This window comes from Apium graveolens, unplaced genomic scaffold (assembly GCF_009905375.1).
Source record: "Apium graveolens cultivar Ventura unplaced genomic scaffold, ASM990537v1 ctg1768, whole genome shotgun sequence".
Classification (NCBI taxonomy): domain Eukaryota; kingdom Viridiplantae; phylum Streptophyta; class Magnoliopsida; order Apiales; family Apiaceae; genus Apium; species Apium graveolens.
This window is the reverse complement of record NW_027417385.1, coordinates 45,483-65,219: the sequence shown is the minus strand read 5'-3', so window position 1 is coordinate 65,219 and position 19,737 is coordinate 45,483. Positions and strand designations below refer to the sequence as shown.

At 38.4% G+C, this 19,737-nt stretch overlaps 2 protein-coding genes across 2 annotated transcripts; both read left to right on the top strand.

Annotated features, from left to right (window-relative positions):
• The first annotated feature begins 12,176 nt into the window (after positions 1-12,176).
• Positions 12,177-14,793, top strand: LOC141700092 (uncharacterized). The gene has a single exon (XM_074503869.1). It carries the CDS (start codon positions 12,303-12,305, stop codon positions 14,352-14,354), a length of 2,052 nt encoding a protein of 683 aa, XP_074359970.1. The 5' UTR covers positions 12,177-12,302; the 3' UTR covers positions 14,355-14,793.
• A 308-nt stretch (positions 14,794-15,101) lies between these two features.
• LOC141700090 (calcium-binding allergen Ole e 8-like) lies at positions 15,102-15,578 on the top strand. Its single transcript, XM_074503866.1, has one exon. It carries the CDS (start codon positions 15,102-15,104, stop codon positions 15,576-15,578), a length of 477 nt encoding a protein of 158 aa, XP_074359967.1.
• The last annotated feature ends 4,159 nt before the right edge of the window (positions 15,579-19,737 follow it).

Below are 19,737 nucleotides of genomic sequence, written 5' to 3'. Positions count from 1 at the left end.
TAATGAGGATTGTGAGGAAAACATGAGTGACATGCTAACAATGTCAGTCATAACTATTACGAGAAGACGCGCCTTGAAATAAAGGCACACCCAAAATAAAGACATATATGCAGGAAACACCCGTAAATCAGATTAAGTTTCGCGTGTAAAAGGAAAGACAAATATACGCGCGACGCGTCACCGAACGATGACGCGTCCTATGAATGCCGGTGAATTGGTACTTTTAAAAAATGAGAAGCTAATTCTGTAGCTTTGGACGCGTCCAAAAATTATGACGCGTCCTCTCTTATAAATACTTACCTTGTTCTAAGTCAAATTGCTTACTAATGTCAATCTCGACTACTTCTGCGGCACTAAGGCCCCTGGATTTTTCTGAGGCCGTGACAACGGGTTTGCCATTATGAAATTCACGGAAATTGTAGACAGAGCCAACTCGGGCAGATAACGCGCCCACCAGTTTGAGGTTGTCTTCTGTGATCATATCTTTGAGGTTGAAATGTTTCTCTGCATACTGGAGTACATTATCTGCTCTCTTCTTTCTTTTTCCTGTTAATTCCTTTTGAACTCTCTTGTCTAAAGATAAAAAAATGAGGACTTGTTAAAGAAAAAGGGGAATTTCGAAAAAAAATAGGATGCGTCCAGAATAAAGGATGCGTCAAGCCTATGAGGACATGTTTTGGAAGTCACTTACTTGGTTTCAAGTTGAAGCGAACTCGGCTTCTCTTGACGTCATAGACGTAGAAGAAAGGTTCCTTCCAATCTCTCTCGTGGCTAATCTTTCCTTCATTGAATCCCTTGTTGTTCAGCCACTTGTTGACTACAAAGATGTGGTAGCCTGGGATTGTTTTTCTGATGCTGTAAAAGAAGCTGAATTCCTTCATGGAGGGCACGTCCAGTCCAAGATTGTGGTACATCATGTACAGAGCCCATGCTAGCTTGTACGAGTTTGGAGACAATTGAACCGGGGCGACGTCATACCACTTCAAAATCTTTTTGATGTATGGGTGCAAGGGCGCGCCCACGCCTAGAGAAATCAGTTTTGGTGTGAGCACCATTCTAGGGATCCTTTGATTCCCAATGTTGAAAATGTGTGGCCTCATTATATGAAGAGGGCGCGCCCAGATGCCCTCCATGTCATAGTATTTCATGTGCCACTGAATTTCCAAGTTAGTTGCAGTGGAGTCAAGGGCAACACATGCTAGTTTGTTTTCTTTTTTCCTTCGGGCATTTTTTCTGCCTTAGTTAGAGCACCAAGCTTTGTCCAGTCACAATCCACTTCAACATCTGAGGGTTCCCAGTGTTCGAGAGGTGGATCGGATTTTTGAGGAGACACAGGATACTTTTCAGGATCAGGAATTCTCTTTTTAAACTCACTCACGCTGAGAGGAGACGCATCCTGAGAGGGAGCCACGTCGTGTGAGGAAGCTGCTGTTAGTGTATACTGAAAATATTTATTTGAAGTATGTACAATTATTTCTGGCCAGTTTATTTGAGAATTATTTGAATGTTTACATGTTGTCTAATATTATATATTGTAAACAATCTAGTATCAAATGGGATACAGAATATTAGATTGTTAAATACGGTTATATAATATAATAAGGTTCACAGCACAGGTGGTGTTGGACAATCCACTGGTATGGCGGTAGTATTATTTATATTAGTTTATATTGACTAATAAATAATACTAGTATACTTTGTGTATATTGAACATGATCAAATTTAGAATTGTTCCCTTAATACTGATTAAGAAGGAGAACTAAGATTCTATGTTATTATTAATGCTTAGGTTCTTAAATCGAAAATAGTAATTGACACGTGTATATTATTTACATGCTTTGATTTATATATGAAATAATTCTTTTGAATTATATCATTATATTTTGGGTGATGAAATTATATACATGGTGGATATTATTTATTGAAGGAATCCATGTCCTGATAATATTCGGGTTAATGATGTCCCCTTGAAAGCTCAAAAAGATTTAATTATGTGAAACCCTGCATGTGGAATTTATTCTGGCATAATTAAATAAAGGTTGAGTGGATGATCAAGGATAAAAGATATTAATTAAATAAATTATCAGTAATTTATTTAATTAATGGACATATGATATTTTAAACATGGGGCATTTAATAAGCAAATAATATTGGAACCAAATTAATTAAATTACGGTATTAGGAAAGGTAATGCAAATATTAATTCTTTAGTGGATTGAATTAATATTTAATTACATTGGGCTAGGCTCAAGATGTAATTAGAAGGCCCAACCTAATTATCCATGGTCCCTATTGTAGCCTATATATATTCTTATTCTCTTCTTGCTTGGAATTGTGTGAAAACATATTGTAGCCACCAAGGAGCAAGAAGAGAGGATAACTTGAGAAGACGGAGACCACACTTCGCTCAAGGAAATTTGGGAATACAATAGAAGAGCGTGGAATCAACCATTAACAAGGTAATCCTCTTTTCGTAATCTTTATCGTAAAACGTAGTAACACCCTAAGTCCGTGGTTCCCAACAATTGGTATCAAGAGCCTGGTAATGGGTTCTATGTTTTATGATATAATGTCCATGTCGTAATTATATATGCGTGTATATAGTGTTTTGCTTGTATTAGTTTTGATGCAGGTTGTTAATCCACTATTATGGCCATGTATATTTTAATTATGTGTTTGGATCCCACGTGGTTTAATCGTGGTTAATTTTTGTTTTGGTTTCCACGTGGTTTAATCGTGGTTGTAATTTACACGAGGGTTGATCGTGTTAGAATAGATTTTATAAAATTAGTTTTGTATTAGATCTATTTTTTTGTAATTGTTCCGGGTATTTTGTAATAGTTATGTGCGATCGGAAATCAATTCCGGTAGTTTTTTGTTCCGCTGTGCGATTACAAGGGGCTGCTGCGGCAGCTGGGACTGCTGGGACTGCTGGGGCTGCTGGGGCTGCTGCGGCAGCTGGGACTGCTGGGGCTACTGGGCTTCTGGGGCTGCTGCGGCAGCGGGGACTGGTGAGGCTGCTGGGGCTGCTGGGGCTGCTGGGGCTGCTGGGGGCGTCGGGGCGCTTGGGGCAGATTTTTTTTGAGAGCTGGATTTTTTTTTCAAGGGCCATAATAGTGGAATATTTATTTTAATTTTTTCCATTAAATTTTAATTATTGCTTTAATTTATTGATTATGTGTGTCGTTAATTATGTGTGTAATTCTTTTAAAATTGCATGTTTAACTTAATTAGGACGACATGGACATAAAATTTATTTATTGCTTTAATTAAATGTTATATGTTGCTAAAATTATGTGTGTATTTTGAATGCATGATTAGACATAATTATAACAACATAGGGCCCCATTTAATTTTAAAATTCCTCAATTTTAATAAAAAAATTCTAACTGGGAGAGGGAATTAATATGAAATTAAATCCCATGGTCTCCATTATTGGTTGTAGGTAATTTAACATAAAGACGAATATAAATTATATATACGTCACCCATCGTGGCATGTAATTTGTGGTGTCTAGAATGTTATAGAAATTACTAGAACAAACTTCTTAAATTAATAAATTTTGAAAGGAAGAAATACGGATTTTCTTTATTTCTGATTTGGGGCGATTTTGTCAAAAACGGGTTCATCGAACTTGTAAGGCTGTGGGTTTTAAGCGAGACCGATGAAACTCCTCCACTACCTGGAAATCAAACTATTGATGAATATTGAATTGAAGTATTCTATTCAAGGTAAAATTACGAATATTGGAAGGTATACACGCCACCCATCGTGGCGTACCAAGTTCCATAGATTTTGAATAATTTAAGATTTGGTGATGATATACACTTAGCTATGAAAAATAATATAGTCCACCCCAACGTGGCATATTGTTTAGTAATAGGACCGAAGTAACATTTAAACAAAATTAGGTGGTATACATGTCACACATCGTGGCGTACCAGAAGCTTATGGTGTTTAGATGTTAGTGCATTAAATTTTAATAATTTAGATCTTAATAATTAATGCACCCTTATTTATGTGATGTTTTTATGCATGATTCTCAGGATAAAATGGGCTTTAATCCACTATTCACCATACTTAAGGATAACAAACTTACCGGACCTAACTATATTGAATGGAAACGAAATTTGGACATTGTGTTGACTGCTGAGGAGTACAAGTTTTGCACTTATGAACCCAAGCCTGAACAGTCTGCTGCTGATGCTCCTGAAGATGAGAAAGAGTATTATAAACGGTGGATTAAGGCTGATGAGATGTCGCGATTTTACATTCTGGCAGCAATGTCGGGTGTTTTGCAGCATCAGCATCAGTCTATGGCCACTGCTTCGGATATGCTCTTTAATCTCAAGGAACTTTTTGGAGATCAGAATAGGGCTGCTAGGCAAGTAGCCATGAAGGCTTTAATGAACACTCAAATGGTTGAAGGCACACCTGTAAGGGATCATGTTCTCAAGATAATGTCGTATCTGAATGAGATAGAGATCCTTGGTACTGAACTTGACGGGGAAACCCAGATTGACATTATCCTTATAAGCTTGTCCAAGAGTTTTGAGCAGTTCCGCTTGAATTACAACATGAACAAGAGGCAGTATAGTCTCGCGGAACTGCTGACAGAACTTCAGGCAGCTGAAGGATTATTTCGGCAGAGTGTTCAAGTGAATGTGGCTGAGAAAGGTTCTTCCTCTAAGCCGAAAGGTATTAAGAAGAAGAAAAAGGCTCATACACAGAAAGCTGTGAAGGCAGTGGGAGTTCAGGGTGGTGTGAAAAAGCCTAAGGGAAAGTGCTTCAGATGCAAACAGTCAGGTCACTGGAAACAGGATTGTCCTCTTCCTAAAAAGATAAACAATACTGGTATGTCTCTTTCTCTAGTTACAGAAACATTTATAGCGGCTATATCTACGAGCACTTGGTGTATAGATACAGGAGCCACTGATCATGTTTGTAATTCTATGAAGGGGTTCCAACTATCCAGAATGCTTAAAGATGGTAGATATACGTGTTCATGGGAGATGCTACGAAAGTAACAGTAGTTGCAGTAGGAGTTATTCATTTATCTTTTGGTTCTGATAGGATTTTGGTTTTGAACAATTGTCTTTATGTACCTTCTTTTAGAAGGAATTTAATTTCGGTTTCTAAACTTTCTTTGGATGGTTATAATGTTTATTTGGATCGTAATGTTTCTATTATGATGAATAAATGAATTATATGTTCTGGTACATTGCAAGACAATTTATATATAATTAATCCTAGTCAACCTGCACTGCAACTGCAATTTAGGGAATTGAACAACACATCTTCTAACTCTACTAAAAGAAAGGAACCTTCTAGTTTGAACCAAACATATCTTTGGCACTTGAGATTAGGTCATATTAACTTGAGGAGGATTCAAAGACTGGTAGTAGACGGGCCTTTAAGCTCATTGGCAGTGGAGCCATTTTCAGTTTGTGAATCCTGCTTGGAAGCTAAAATGACTAATAGGCCTTTCAAGGCAAAAGGGAATAGAGCCAAACAACTGTTAGAATTGGTTCACTCTGATTTATGTGGACCCATGAATATCCAAGCAAGAGGTGGTTATGAATATTTCGTCACTTTCATTGATGATTATTCTAGATATGGGTACATTTATTTGTTGCACCGTACGTCTGAGTGCTTTGATAAGTTCAAAGAGTACAAAGCTAAAACGGAGAAGCGACTTAATAAAAGTATCAAGTCACTACGATCAGATCGTGGTGGCGAATACTTGCTTGGAGAATTTAGGGAATATTTATCAGAAAATGGGATAGAATCCCAGTTAACTGCACCAGGCACACCCCAGCAGAACGGTGTAGCAGAGAGAAAGAACCGGACTCTTTTAGAGAGTGTTAGATCGATGATGAGTTATTCGGATTTACCCAAGTCGTTTTGGGGACATGCCTTAGAGACAACAGCTTATCTTCTGAACTTAGTACCTTCTAAGTCGGTTCCTAAAACCCCCTTAGAATTGTGGACCGGGGATAAACCGAGTCTAAGACATATTCGAATATGGGGTTGTCCAGCACATGTGCTGAACAAGAACGCGACTAAGTTAGAATCTCGTACAGAAGTAAGGTTGTTTGTAGGCTACCCCATGGGAATGAAAGGATATTTATTTTATAGTCCGAAGAATCGGGATGTCATTGTTAGCACCAATGCAAGATTCTTAGAGGAGGAATATATAATAAATCACAAACCCATGAGTAGTGTCGTTTTAGAGGAACTAGTGGGAGGGACAAATAATACCCATGAAGCTGTAGTACAAGTAGAACAACCACAACATAATGTATAACCTGTCACTAATACCGCACCAGTGCCTCGTCGTAGTGGGAGGGTTGTTCAACAGCCTGATAGATTCATATTTTTGGGTGAGTCTTCAGACTTGGTCTCTGGTAAACATGATGATGATCCCCGTACATACGAAGAGGCAGCACAAGACAAAGATGCAGATCTTTGGCAAAAGGCGATGGAATCTGAGATAGAATCAATGTATTCTAATCAGGTCTGGGAGCTCGTGGAACCACCCAAAGGTATAAAACCTATTGGATGTAAGTGGATCTACAAGAAAAAGAGGGGATTAGATAAAAAGGTGAAAGCCTGGAAAGCAAGACTTGTTGCGAAATGGTATACTCAGAAAGAAGGTATCGATTATGAGGAAACCCTTTCACCGGTAGTCATGCTTAAGTCAATCCGTATTCTTTTATCTATAGCAGCTCATCTCGATTATGAGATTTGGCAAATGGATGTCAAGACAGCTTTTCTTAATGGAAGTCTTGAAGAAACCATCTATATGCAGCAACCAAAAGGATTCATTAAGGAAGGCCAAGAGCATCTGGTATGTAAGCTTAAGAGGTCTATTTATGGACTTAAACAAGCTTCTAGAGACTGGAATATTCGTTTTGATCAGGCAGTCCAGTCATATGGATTTGATCAAAGTCCAAGCGAATTGTGCGTGTATAAGAGAAGTGAAGGTAATGCAGTGGTTTTTCTAGTACTATATGTAGATGATATTTTACTCATTGGAAACAATGTTGAGATGTTGTCATCAGTAAAGGCATGGTTGTTCAAACAATTTGACATGAAGGACTTAGGTGAAGCGGCATATATCCTTGGGATCAAAGTTATAAGGGATCGCAAGAAAAGGATGTTGGCTTTATCTCAAGAGCCCTACATTGATGAAGTATTAGCTCGTTTTAACATGCAGAACTCCAAGAAAGGTTTTCTACCTTTTAAGCATGGAGTTGCTCTATCTAAGAAGCAGTGTCCTTCGACACCTACGGATATAGAGAGCATGAAAGCAGTTCCTTATGCTTCAGCATGTGGAAGCTTAATGTATGCTATGTTATGTACGAGGCCTGACATCTGCTTTGCTGTAGGCATGGTTAGTAGATATCAGTCGAACCCAGGTCAGGAACATTGGAGTGCAGTAAAAACTATACTCAAGTACCTGAGAAGGACTAAGGAGTATATGTTAATTTACAAGGCCTCAGATCTATTTCCTTTGGGATATACTGATTCAGATTTCCAATCAGATAGGGATAAGAGGAAATCAACCTCGGGATATGTTTTTGCTTTGGGAGGTGGAGCCGTTATATGGAGGAGTGTAAAGCAAAAATGCATTTTAGACTCCACCATGGAGGCCGAGTATGTGGCGGCCTCTGAGGCTGCCAAGGAGGCTGTATGGTTCAGGAACTTCCTTTTGGACTTAGATGTGGAACCTAATTTGCCTAGGAGCTTGACGGTGTATTATGATAACACTGGTGCTGTGGCAAATTCAAAGGAACCGCGAGACCACAAAGCAGCTAAACATATTGAACGTAAGTATGATCTCATACGAGGAATCGTAAAGCGAGGGGATATAGTTGTGGCTCACATATCATCAGAAGACAACCGAGCAGATCCTTTCACAAAGAGCTTGCCAACCAAGGTTTTTGACAAGCATGTGGAAGCGATAGGAGTCAGATGGATGGACACATAGATTTTTATATAATAGTGGATTAAATAAACACTGATATACACATAGAATATTTTGAGTATAAGTGGGAGATTGTTAGTGTATACTGAAAATATTTATTTGAAGTATGTACATTTATTTCTGGCCAGTTTATTTGAGAATCATTTGAATGTTTACATGTTGTCTAATATTATATATTGTGAACAATCTAGTATCAACTGGGATACAGAATATTAGATTGTTAAATACAGTTATATAATATAATAAGGTTCACAGCACATGTGGTGTTGGACAATCCACTGGTATGGCTGTAGTATTATTTAGATTAGTTTATATTGACTAATAAATAATACTAGTATACTTTGTGTATATTGAACAGGATCAAATTTAGAATTGTTCCCTTAATACTAATTAAGAAGGATAACTAAGATTCTATGTTATTATTAATGCTTGGGTTCTTAATCCGGAAATAGTAATTGACACGTGTATATTATTTACATGCTTTGATTTATATATGAAATAATTCTTTTAAATTATATCATTATATTTTGGGTGATGGAATTATATACATCGTGGATATTATTTATTGAAGGAATCCATGTCCTGATAATATTCGGGTTGATGATGTCCCCTTGAAAGCTAAAAAAGATTTAATTATGTGAAATCCTACAGGTGGAATTTATTCTGGCATAATTAAATAAATGTTGAGTGGATGATCAAGGATAAAAGATATTAATTAAATAAATTATCAGTAATTTATTTAATTAATGGACATATGATATTTTAAACATGGGGAATTTAATAAGCAAATAATATTGGAACCGAATTAATTAAATTATGGTATTAGGAAAGGTAATGCAAATACTAATTCTTTAGTGGATTGAATTAATATTTAATTACATTGGGCTAGGCTCAAGATGTAATTAGAAGGCCCAACCTAATTATCCATGGTCCCTATTGTAGCCTATATATATTCTTATTCTCTTCTTGCTTGGAATTGTGTGAAAACATATTGTAGCCACCAAGGAGCAAGAAGAGAGGATAACTTGAGAAGACGGAGGCCACACTTCGCTCAAGGGAATTTGGGAATACAATAGAAGAGCGTGGAATCAACCATTAACAAGGTAATCCTCTTTTCGTAATCTTTATCGTAAAACGTAGTAACACCCTAAGTCCGTGGTTCTCAACAGCTGCGTCCTTAGAAGCTGACGCGTCTTGAGTAGGGGACGCGTCTTCATCTGAAGTAATCACGCGTAGAGGCTGTTGGTGGGTACAATTTCATCATCTGTCCAATCTTCGATAGCAGCCCTGGCGTTGAGAATTGGAGTTCTTTTTCGTTTGAATCATTTCTTTTTCATTCTAGAACTTATGGGGACGTGGTCCATAAAGTCAGAACTAGAATCAGACATTATAGAAGTCTTGGATTTGAGAGACTCGAAGACGCGTCTTTCTGCTTTAAGGAAGGACCTCGTCCTATGAAATTCAGGGAAATCGGGTTTGAAAGAGATCAAGTGTGGGGAGTAAATCCCAAGGCGTTTGTTGAGAACTTTGAATGGGTGGAAAGGCGATGAAGAAGACGCGTCCCCCAGCTGCAAAAGAAGGAAGAAAAACTTGAGGACGCGTCCACATAAAAAAGAAAAGGAGAGGAAAAAGGGAAGATACTGGAAATGTACAAGGACGCGTCCTAAGAATCTATCACAGGAGATTACGTCTTAAGCAAGACACGCCCTTTGAGGATGATGCGTCCTAAATTAGTAAAATACATAGGAATTCTAACCGACTATTAGCAATTTGGGGAAAATATAATAAAACCCTAAAAACATGTAACTAAAGAATCAAAAGAGCAGAATATGGAGATTTGTTATATATACACACATACATACATGACAATCGTGAAGAACAGTAAAGTGAAAAGGGGGAACACGAACAGTCTTTTGTTTGTTATAGTCGATTTACTTGCTGAAATTAAGAAATAATGGGAGATTTATGTACCTTTTAAGTTTGGGAATTGATTGAACAAAAGAAATCGAGTAATGGGCGACTGAATCGTCGGGATTTTGAACCAAAAGCTTGGGAATGGCGGCAATGGCGGTTTCCGAAAGAAAAGGAGTAAAGTACGATTGTGAGTTGAGGGAGGATATTTATAGAAGGAGATGGCTGACGTGTACAGGACAGCTGTCATGCAACGGTCGATCTTAAGTGACTGAAGGGTTGACGCGTCCAGAAGGTAGGACGCGTCCTCATGGGCCCATACAAATTTTTGTTTGTGGTTTTTGAATAAAAATTCTAATTTTGTTTTCAACTGTAAATGGAATTTGGGGGGTAGTTGTTATACCCAAAATTTGGCATTGGATTGACTCGGGTCAAATGGAATTAAGTACAGTCAAAATCGGTATTGCATTGTAGAAGGTGAGGACGCGTCCAGGCACAGAAGACGCGCCTACATTTGAGGAGATGTTTTATGGTCTGGTGATAGCGAAGTTTGGGAGTGCATGATTGGGAAAGGACGCGCCCATGTGTTGTGGACACGACAACATTGGGGAAATTACTTGGCAAATGTGGTCTTTTGGCAATGGAGGCTGGAGGACGCACACGTATCTATCAGGACGCGTCTTGTCGCCGGGGCATGCTGTAAGAAACAGCTATTGAGGAAATACTACTGGCTTCATAAAGGGGAGGACGCGCCCAGGGTCTTAGGACGCGTCCTGTATGGTGACTTTGGGATAAAGCTTGCATGAAGAGGAGCAGTAGAGATTATTTTTACTAACGTATTTGTTGCAGGTACTCTTTGAAGAATTCCCTCCTTGAGACGGTCAAGGAGGGGGATTTTCGTGAAAAACTTGAAGGCCTCCAGGGGTATACCTGATGATTGAAGCCCTCCTCCTGTATTCAACGGGTGTCCTCGTTGGGGATGCGGGGTTAACATTGGTGTGTGCTTTGGGAACTCTGTTCTTGTATTCAACGGGTGTCCTCGTTGGAGAACTTTGGAGTCATCCTGCACTTTGCACCCAAAAGCTTGGGATCACCTGTCTTGTTATCTAGTGGGTTATCCTCATTCGGGGGACAAGGATGCGTCCGGCACTTGGGGTGAACCGTGGCTATACCTGCATCCGTAGCTCAAGGGAGATAGCTGTAGCGGGGTAGTATCCTTGCGCAGGGAGATGCACTATCCGTGAAGTCCTGCGATTACGGATGAGCCTTGGGCCTTCGCGGTTGGGCCTCATAGTTGGACATTCCTAAAACTAGCGGAAATATAAATTCTGGATGGGCTTCTACCGGGCCTAGGGATAAAAAGTCTAAGTCCATTAGATTAATGTTCCACAAGAACTACGTCAGGTTTGATCCCTATATAAAGGGTACGTAGGCACATTGAGAGTATAAAAAGTTGAGAGCTGATAAGAGAGCCTCCACTTACTCTGATCAATCTCAGCCTAAAATAACCACAAACCACCACACACCGCTTGATTTTCCGGCGAAGAACCACCGTTATAGATCTTAATTTCGGCGAAAAACCTCAATCTTTGTTGTTACCAGATTCCTCCGTCAACACCCGGTATGGCCTGGAATTCAACCAGGAGCAGGCAAGCCAATCTTGGCACGCGGCGGCTTTAAACTCCTTCCAAAAAAATCTTATACTCTAGAGCTTCCTTCTGCTTGGTCCGGCCGCATATAGGGCCGACATGGATGTGCATTCAATGCCCAATCAGTTCTCTCTCCTTCTCCACTTCAAATATATAACTAGAGTTTAAATATAATAATAAAATATTAATAAAATACATTTATAAAGAATGTTGTTGGAGTTGAATTACAATAAAATATCTTAAAACACTAAGATTTATTTTTTAATAATATTTTTGAGGAATATGCTAGGACTCTTTTGGAATGACTCTTGACTTAGTATATTCCAATATTTGTTATTCGGAGGGGTAATGAAGTTATGATCACTCGAAGAAAAAAAAATGCAAAAACTCCTACAGTCTATGCTGATAATCTTTCCTAGCTTCTTATAATATTTGCAATTATCTTGTACCGGTGTTCCAAAAGGCTATGAGAAAATAAATTCTAAATTTTAAAAATTTGGAAGGGTGTTATGTCCTTGCTTATAAAATTAGGGAAAAAATTAATCGGAATCAGCCAAAAAGGACTTATATTCTGCAGCCCCAGGTTATTTTATGGAATATAGCATATTTCTCTAGAGTTTGAATCTTATTTGAGTTTTGGAACCCGGGACAAGGCGGGTGTGAGTAGCGGGGCTCTCCATCACTCCTGATGCCCGTTCAAAAATCATAATCACCCTCGACTCTAACCAAACCATGCTAAAACATCTCAAAACATGTTCCTCTCAAAACCCCAATCACTTAAAACAACAACAATGAAATCACTCCCACACATGCACTCACTTTTCTTCTCCACACACTCATTTCACACACAACAACAACAACAACAACAACAAAACCTTGTTATTAACATAACCAACACCCCCGCCTACTGGACCAAAAAAATCCACGAGCTCTGCACAACTCACCGCAATGTCGACGCAGCTCTTGGCCTTATTGATCACCTCCGTCTTCAAAACTACCACCCCACCTCACTCAATCTCAGCTCCATTATTCATGCATTATGCGATTCTAATCGCTTCTCCGAAGCTCATCATCGATTTCTTATGTTTGTTACTTCTGCTTATGCTGTTCCTGATGAACGTACTTGTAATGTCATCATTGCCAGATTACTCGATTATCGAAACCCGGAAGCTACATTGTTTGTTTTCAATCGTTTGGTTGAGTTTAAGCCGCATTTTGTGGCGTCTTTGTGTAATTATAATCGGTTGATTGATCAGTTTTGTGGGGTTTTGAGGGTGCGTGATGCGCATAGGTTGGTTTTCGATCTGATAAGAAGAGGGCATTCTCCGAATGTGGTTTCGTATACTAGTTTGATTAATGGGTATTGTAAAGTTGGGGAGATTGGGGATGCGTATAAGGTGTTTGATGAAATGAGGGAGAATAATGTGAGGCCTAATTCGCTTACGTATAGTGTGTTGATTTGCGGGGTTGTTAGGAAGAAGGGGAATGAGTGGAAGGAGTTGATGGGGAAGCTTTGGGGAGTAATGGGGGATGGGGATGACGTTAGTGTTAATAATTTGGCGTTTGGGAATTTAGTTGAGTGTTTGTGTAATGAAGGGTTGTTTAGTGAGGTGTTTGAAATTGCGGAAAATATGCCTCAAGGGAAAAATGTGTGCGAAGAGTTTGCTTACGGGGAGATTATTAATTCGTTGTGTAAAAATGGGAAGTATCACAGTGCGTCTAGGATTACATATATAATGAGGAAGAGAGGATATGTGCCCAGCTTTGTTTCTTATAATGCTATCATACACGGGCTTAGTAAAACTGGTGGATGTCTGAGGGCTCATCAGTTGTTGGAAGAGGGAAATGGAGTTGGATACTTGCCTTCAGAATTTACGTATAAAGTTTTGTTGGAGGGTCTTTGTCGAGAGTCTGATATTGGAAAGGCGAGGAAAGTTCTTGAGATCATGTTGAAGAAGAAAGGCGTGGATGTCATTAGGATTTACAATATTTATCTAAAAGCTCTTTGCCTTGTGAATAACCCGACTGAGCTTCTGAATGTTCTTGTTTATATGCTCCAAACGGAGTGCAAGCCTGATGTGATTACCCTCAACACTGTAATTCATGGTTTCTGCAAGATGGAAAGGATTGAGGAGCCATTACAAGTGTTGTGTGATATGATGGCGGGAAAATTTTGCAGTCCTGATGCTGTGACCTTTACCACCGTCATATGTGGTTTGTTACATCTCGGAAGAACTGAAGAAGCTCTTAATATATTACATAATGTTATGCCTAAAAACGGTTTTGTACCTGGGGTTGTGACTTATAATGCAGTTCTTCGTGGATTGTTTAAATTAGACCGGACAAAAGAAGCAATGAATCTGTTTAACAGCATGGTGAGTGGTGGTGTAATTGCTGATAGTATTACTTGGACGATAGTAATTGATGGATTGTTCAATGCTAACCAAGTAGACGAGGCTAAGAGTTTTTGGGACAATGTTGTGTGGCCCTCCAAGATTCATGATAATTTTGTCTATGCGGCTATCCTTAAAGGGTTTTGCAACGCTGGAAAGTTTGATGAGGCGTGTGATTTTATATATGAGTTAGTTGACTGTGGGATTAATCCAAATACTGTGAGCTACAATATTCTAATGGATACTGCTTGTAAGTTGGGTAAGAAGAAAGAAGCGTACAGAATTATGGGAGAAATGAAAAAGAATGGCCGGACACCAGATGCCGTGTCTTGGAGGATTCTGGACAAATTGCATGTAAATGTACGGAATAGATCTTTTGTGGAGGATTCAGTAGTGCATGAAAAGAATTAAGCGATAATGCCTACATAAGAATCTTGACAATATTTGGATTTGAGGAGCTAGTGTAAGAAAGATAAAAACATAAAGGTTCTTTAGTCTTCCTTCGACTGGATTGGTGAATTTATAGCAATGAAGCTTTGGATCTTCGTCAGAATGATTGTGGTCATCAGCCCATCATCATCTGCAAAGGTGCGTGCTACATAATGTTTGTCGCATGAAAAGTTTGAATTCTTATCGAGAAATTGGAGGTAGATATAATTTTTTGTAGAGTCTTGTATCCCGAAGAGAAGTGGGAGTGTAATCTTTCATGTATTGCAGACTTTGCAGTGTAGCAGAACCATACGAGAGCATCTCAACTGTATTTAAAATGCAAGAATTTGGCCTTAACAATTTTGTATATTTAAGAAATACCTATAACAAATATGAGTAACATATTAAAAAGGAATATTAAGCTACATTTGCAAGTAGATCACCAGATATAGTGTACAAATTTTGAAATAATATATTATGAAATTCTGTACTGAAAAATTTAAATAAATTTTAAAAGCTAATATTTATGTATGAATCTTTTATATATCAAGTAGTCATTTACCCAAATATTAGTGATATATCTCTCTATCTTGAACCGCCACAACCACTTGTGAGGTCATCCTCTCTTTCCAAAAATAACGAAAAATAACGACCATACTTTCCACAAGTACCAATATTTCTCATTTTATATCCTCTCTTCTTCATTGCCTTCACGAACCCTACCAAACCATGGAGACCTCCAAATCCGAGCAATCGCCGGCACTCTCCTCTCTTTACCTCCAAGACCTTGACGAAATCAAGCGTGCCTTAAAACGTTTCGATGCGAACAATGATGGCCAACTCTCTGCTGAAGAGCTCAGCGAGGTGATTAAAACCCTTGGCAGTACGCCTTCAGCTGAGGAAATCACCCGCATGATGGAAGAAATCGATACTGATAAAGACGGATTCGTTAGTCTGGATGAGTTTGCAAAGTTTTGCTCAGCTGGAAGTGATAATGGAGAAGGCGAGTTACGAGAAGCTTTTGATATGTATGATATTAATAGGAATGGACTTATTTCTTCGTCGGAACTGCACCAGATTTTGACAAAGCTTGGGGAGAAGTGCACGGAACAGGATTGTGTTAAGATGATTACATCAGTTGATTCTGATGGGGATGGTTTTGTAAATTTTTCTGAGTTTAAAACTATGATGAGTCAGTCTAATTAGAATTATTTTTTTATGATATTTGTGGATTAGAATTTCAATTAAAAGTTTAAGGAGGTGGTTAACACAAATATGTGTGTTTTCAAACATGTGATTAAAATTTTGGTTTAATAATTCTGAGGTACAATTTTGAGTACCGTTTGCCCCAACTGTGTAGTATATATGTTCTTGTATATTCTTTCCTTGTTTTATATTCTTTATTAATGCAATTCTTGATTATATATCTGTATTCTCAAGATCAGGAAGCATGTTTAACAAGGTGGTTGAGCAACACGGAAAATTTCTTGTTTATTTTAGGAGCTAGACAAAAAGTCTGAAAATATGGTGTGATCTGAATTATCCGGCAGGATTTGGCCTTGTATCTATGAATTACTTGCATTCTAAATACATTGAACATATTGCAATGCTGCCGAAATTCCTAGTTCCTTTCACATGTCAACTTAAAAAGACATATTCACTTGACGGAACTAAAACAAACATGTATTCATTGTGGTTAGCCTGCAAGTACTATGATCCCTGTTGAAAATGTTAAGTGTTCTTGCTGTTATGCATGCCATAGCAGAAATCATGTTGTTTCCGATAAGAACTTTGAAGGGTTCTTGTAAAAAAAATCTTCAAACTTGTTATTGTAACAAGATTGAATAATGCGGAATGAACTTAACTATGAACATCTTTGTAAATCAATCTACTGATTACAGAAGCATTACTTATTACTGTTTACATGTTTCTTGAAGAAGAAGAATGAGAAAAAATATAGTAGTAAAACTGAAAAATGATTAACTAGCTAATGTGTCTAATATATGTCTTCAGAGAGAGAAAGAGTGAGTGGACATGATTGATTCTGTTGTAACAAACTTCTATATCTGTCATTCTGATGACGTGGCATGCTGAGTCAGATTATAGAGCTGAGCTGGCATCTTCACATTCTTCAGTACTCTCAACAGTCCCCCTCAAACTGGAATGACCCTGTGACATTCCTAGTTTGTTAAGTAGTTCCTTAAACTGAGTTGAAGGTAGTACTTTAGTAAACACATCTGCAATCTGATTTGCAGTAGGCAAGTAAGTGAGTTGAATTAAACCCTTCAGCACCTTGTCTCTAGTGAAATGAACATCGATTTCAATATGTTTTGTTCTCTCATGTTGCACCGGATTCTTAGCAATGTGTATGGCGCTTTGGTTATCACAATGTAGTATCACTGGTGGTAGATTAGTGACTTCTAACTCTGATAGTAATCTCACAAGCCAAGTTATCTCTGAAGCTGCTGCAGACATAGCTCTATATTCAGCCTTTGCTGAACTCTTAGACACAACACTCTGTTTCATAGATTTCCAACTGATTGGAGACTTACCAAGCTTCATCAAGTAACCAGTTATTGACCTCCTAGTGTCTAAACAAGCACCCCAGTCTGAATCAGAGAAGGCCTATAGGGTGAGCTGTAAGTCTGCATTCAAGATAATTCCTTGCCCTGCTGTGCTTGCTACATAATTCAGAGTGTGAACCAAGGCTTGATAATGAGGTACTCTTGGAGTCTGTAAGAATTGACTTAAGTGTTGGACTGTGAATGACAAATCTGGTCTAGTGTGGGTTAAAAAGTTTAGCTTCCCAACTAGGCATCTGTACAGGCTTGGGTCATGAAATAATTCCCCTTTTGTAGCACTCAACTTTAGATTTATAGGAAGGGGGTGACTGCATTTTTAAACTCAACTATTCCTGATTGTTCCAACAACTCCATAGTAAACTTTCTTTGGGACATAGAAATGCCACTGTCTAGATAACCAATCTCTATACCAATAAAGAAACTGAGCTTTCCAAGATCCTTAATACTAAAAGTCTTATCAAGATGCAGTTTGAGCTGTTTAATTTCATGTGCATCACTTCCTGTCAGAATAATATCATCAACGTATACAGCAGCCACTGTCATATGCATTCCATTCTTTTTGATAAACAATGAATAATCATACTTTGATTGAATGAATTCCTTAGCATATAATTCCCCCACTAATTAGCAAACCACTGGCGGGAAGTTTGCTTCAAACCGTACAGTGATTTGATAAGTTTGCATACCTGATTAAAAGGGTTAGGAAAACCTGGTGGTGGTAACATATATACTTCTTCAAACAAGTCTCTATGGAGGAATGCGTTATTCACGTCAAGCTGGTGTAATTCCCATTTCCGGCTAGCAGCAATTGCAAGTAAACAGCGTACAGTGGTCATTTTAACTACTGGAGAAAATGTTTCCTCATAATCAATCCCCCATTTCTGATTATAACCTTTAGCCACGAGACAAGCTTTGTAACGTTCCACAGTCCCATCAGACTTGAGCTTGATTTTAAACACCCATTTGTACCCTATGGGACGTTTACCAGGTGGGAGATCAGTTAAAACCCATGTGTTATTTTGTATCAATGCCTGTATTTCTTTCTCCATTGCCATAATCCATCTTGGATCTGTAAAAGCCTCTTTATACGTAGTAGGTTCAACAACAGAATCACTATTGGCTACTAAAGCATGAGATTAAGTAGAAAGATTGTTAAATGACACCAAATTACACCAGTGACATTTCTCAGGTATGTCTGCAATGGTAATATTGCATATATAATTGTCAAGAAGGACATATGGTTTATGTACTCGAGTGCTTCTTCTTAATATTGGAAAATGACCAGAGGAAGAAGCCGAGTTATCAACGTCAGAAAGATCTTGAGTTAAAGAATTAGTATGTGATGTCTGTGAAGTGGAAGGCTGATTGGTTTGACTATGAACAGGAATAGAATCAATATAACCATTGTTCATTTCAAATGCATCAGGTATAGGAAATGTATCAGAAGAAGGAAAGGTGATTTGAGGAAGAAAGAATGGTTGAGATGTAATATTGTCTTTTACATGAAATGGAAAATTACGTTCATGAAAAATAACATCTCGTGAGATTGATACCTGATGAGTGACTGGATGAAGGACTTTGTAGCCTTTCTTTCCAGCTGGATAACCAATGAAGACGTGTGCAATTCCTTTTGCATCAAACTTTGTATTTGAAGGTGTTAAGTCAGAAACAAAACACAAGCACCCAAATACTCGTATGTGAGATAAATCTGGATTTTCAGAAAAAAAACTTTTCATACGGACTACTAAAGCTTAAACTTTGCAAAGGCATTCGGTTAATAAGATGACCTGCCGATAGTACGCATTCTCCCCAGAATTGAATTGGAACTCGAGATTGAAAGAATAAAGCTCGTGCAGTAGACTATGTCTATGCTATAGAATTAATACACACACACACACTCTAGTATGTATATAAACTGAGAAGAAAACTGATGTATTAGCCTTCCAAGAAAGAGTATACAAAACAGAATATAAATACAATAGAAAATGACACCTATAGAAGGAAACACGCAATGACAGCTCCTAACATGATTCTACTGCCTTTTATTCACCCTAATATTAAGCCATTACTTGCTGGCCAAATCCTCACATATCAATCATAATATTCTAATTTATTTGATGTGTTTAGATTAGATATCCAACACATTCCCCCCTAATCTGAACACACCTCCAGCTCACACACTCGGCACGAACTCAGCAAGATCAGTGATACCTAATGCTTTCCTCATTTCTTCGAACTTAATTCTGCCCAAAGGCTTGGTTAAAATATCAGCACGCTGTTCTTGCGAGACCACGAACTTGACCACTAATTTTCCTTCCTCAATACACTCGCGGATGAAATGAAAACGCACGTCTATATGTTTACTTCTCCCATGCTGCACTGGATTTTTCATTAACTCAATTGCAGACCTGTTATCAACATGGAGAATAACTGGTCCCAACTGTTGACCTGTGATTTCCTTGAGCAACCCTCGTAACCACACACTCTGACACGCAGCTGTGGTAGCTGCCATGTACTCAGCTTCACACGAAGAAAGCGCGACCACCCTTTGTTTTTGCGAAGCCCATGAGATCAGACTCCTGTTCAGATAAAAGCACATGCCTCCTGTACTTCTCCTATCTATCACGTCACCGGCCAAATCACTATCCGAAAACCCTGATAACACCCTTCCATCATTTTCTGTTGCATAAACCAGTCCATAATCAACTGTTCCTTTCACGTATCTCAGTATGTGCTTCAGTGCCTGATGATGTTTAATCGTCGGTTTCTCCATAAACCTGCTC

Bases quoted from the DNA above. Each gene is read 5' to 3' on its own strand.
- LOC141700090 (XM_074503866.1), top strand. From the start codon at position 15,102: ATGGAGACCTCCAAATCCGAGCAATCGCCGGCACTCTCCTCTCTTTAC.
- LOC141700092 (XM_074503869.1), top strand. From the start codon at position 12,303: ATGTTCCTCTCAAAACCCCAATCACTTAAAACAACAACAATGAAATCA.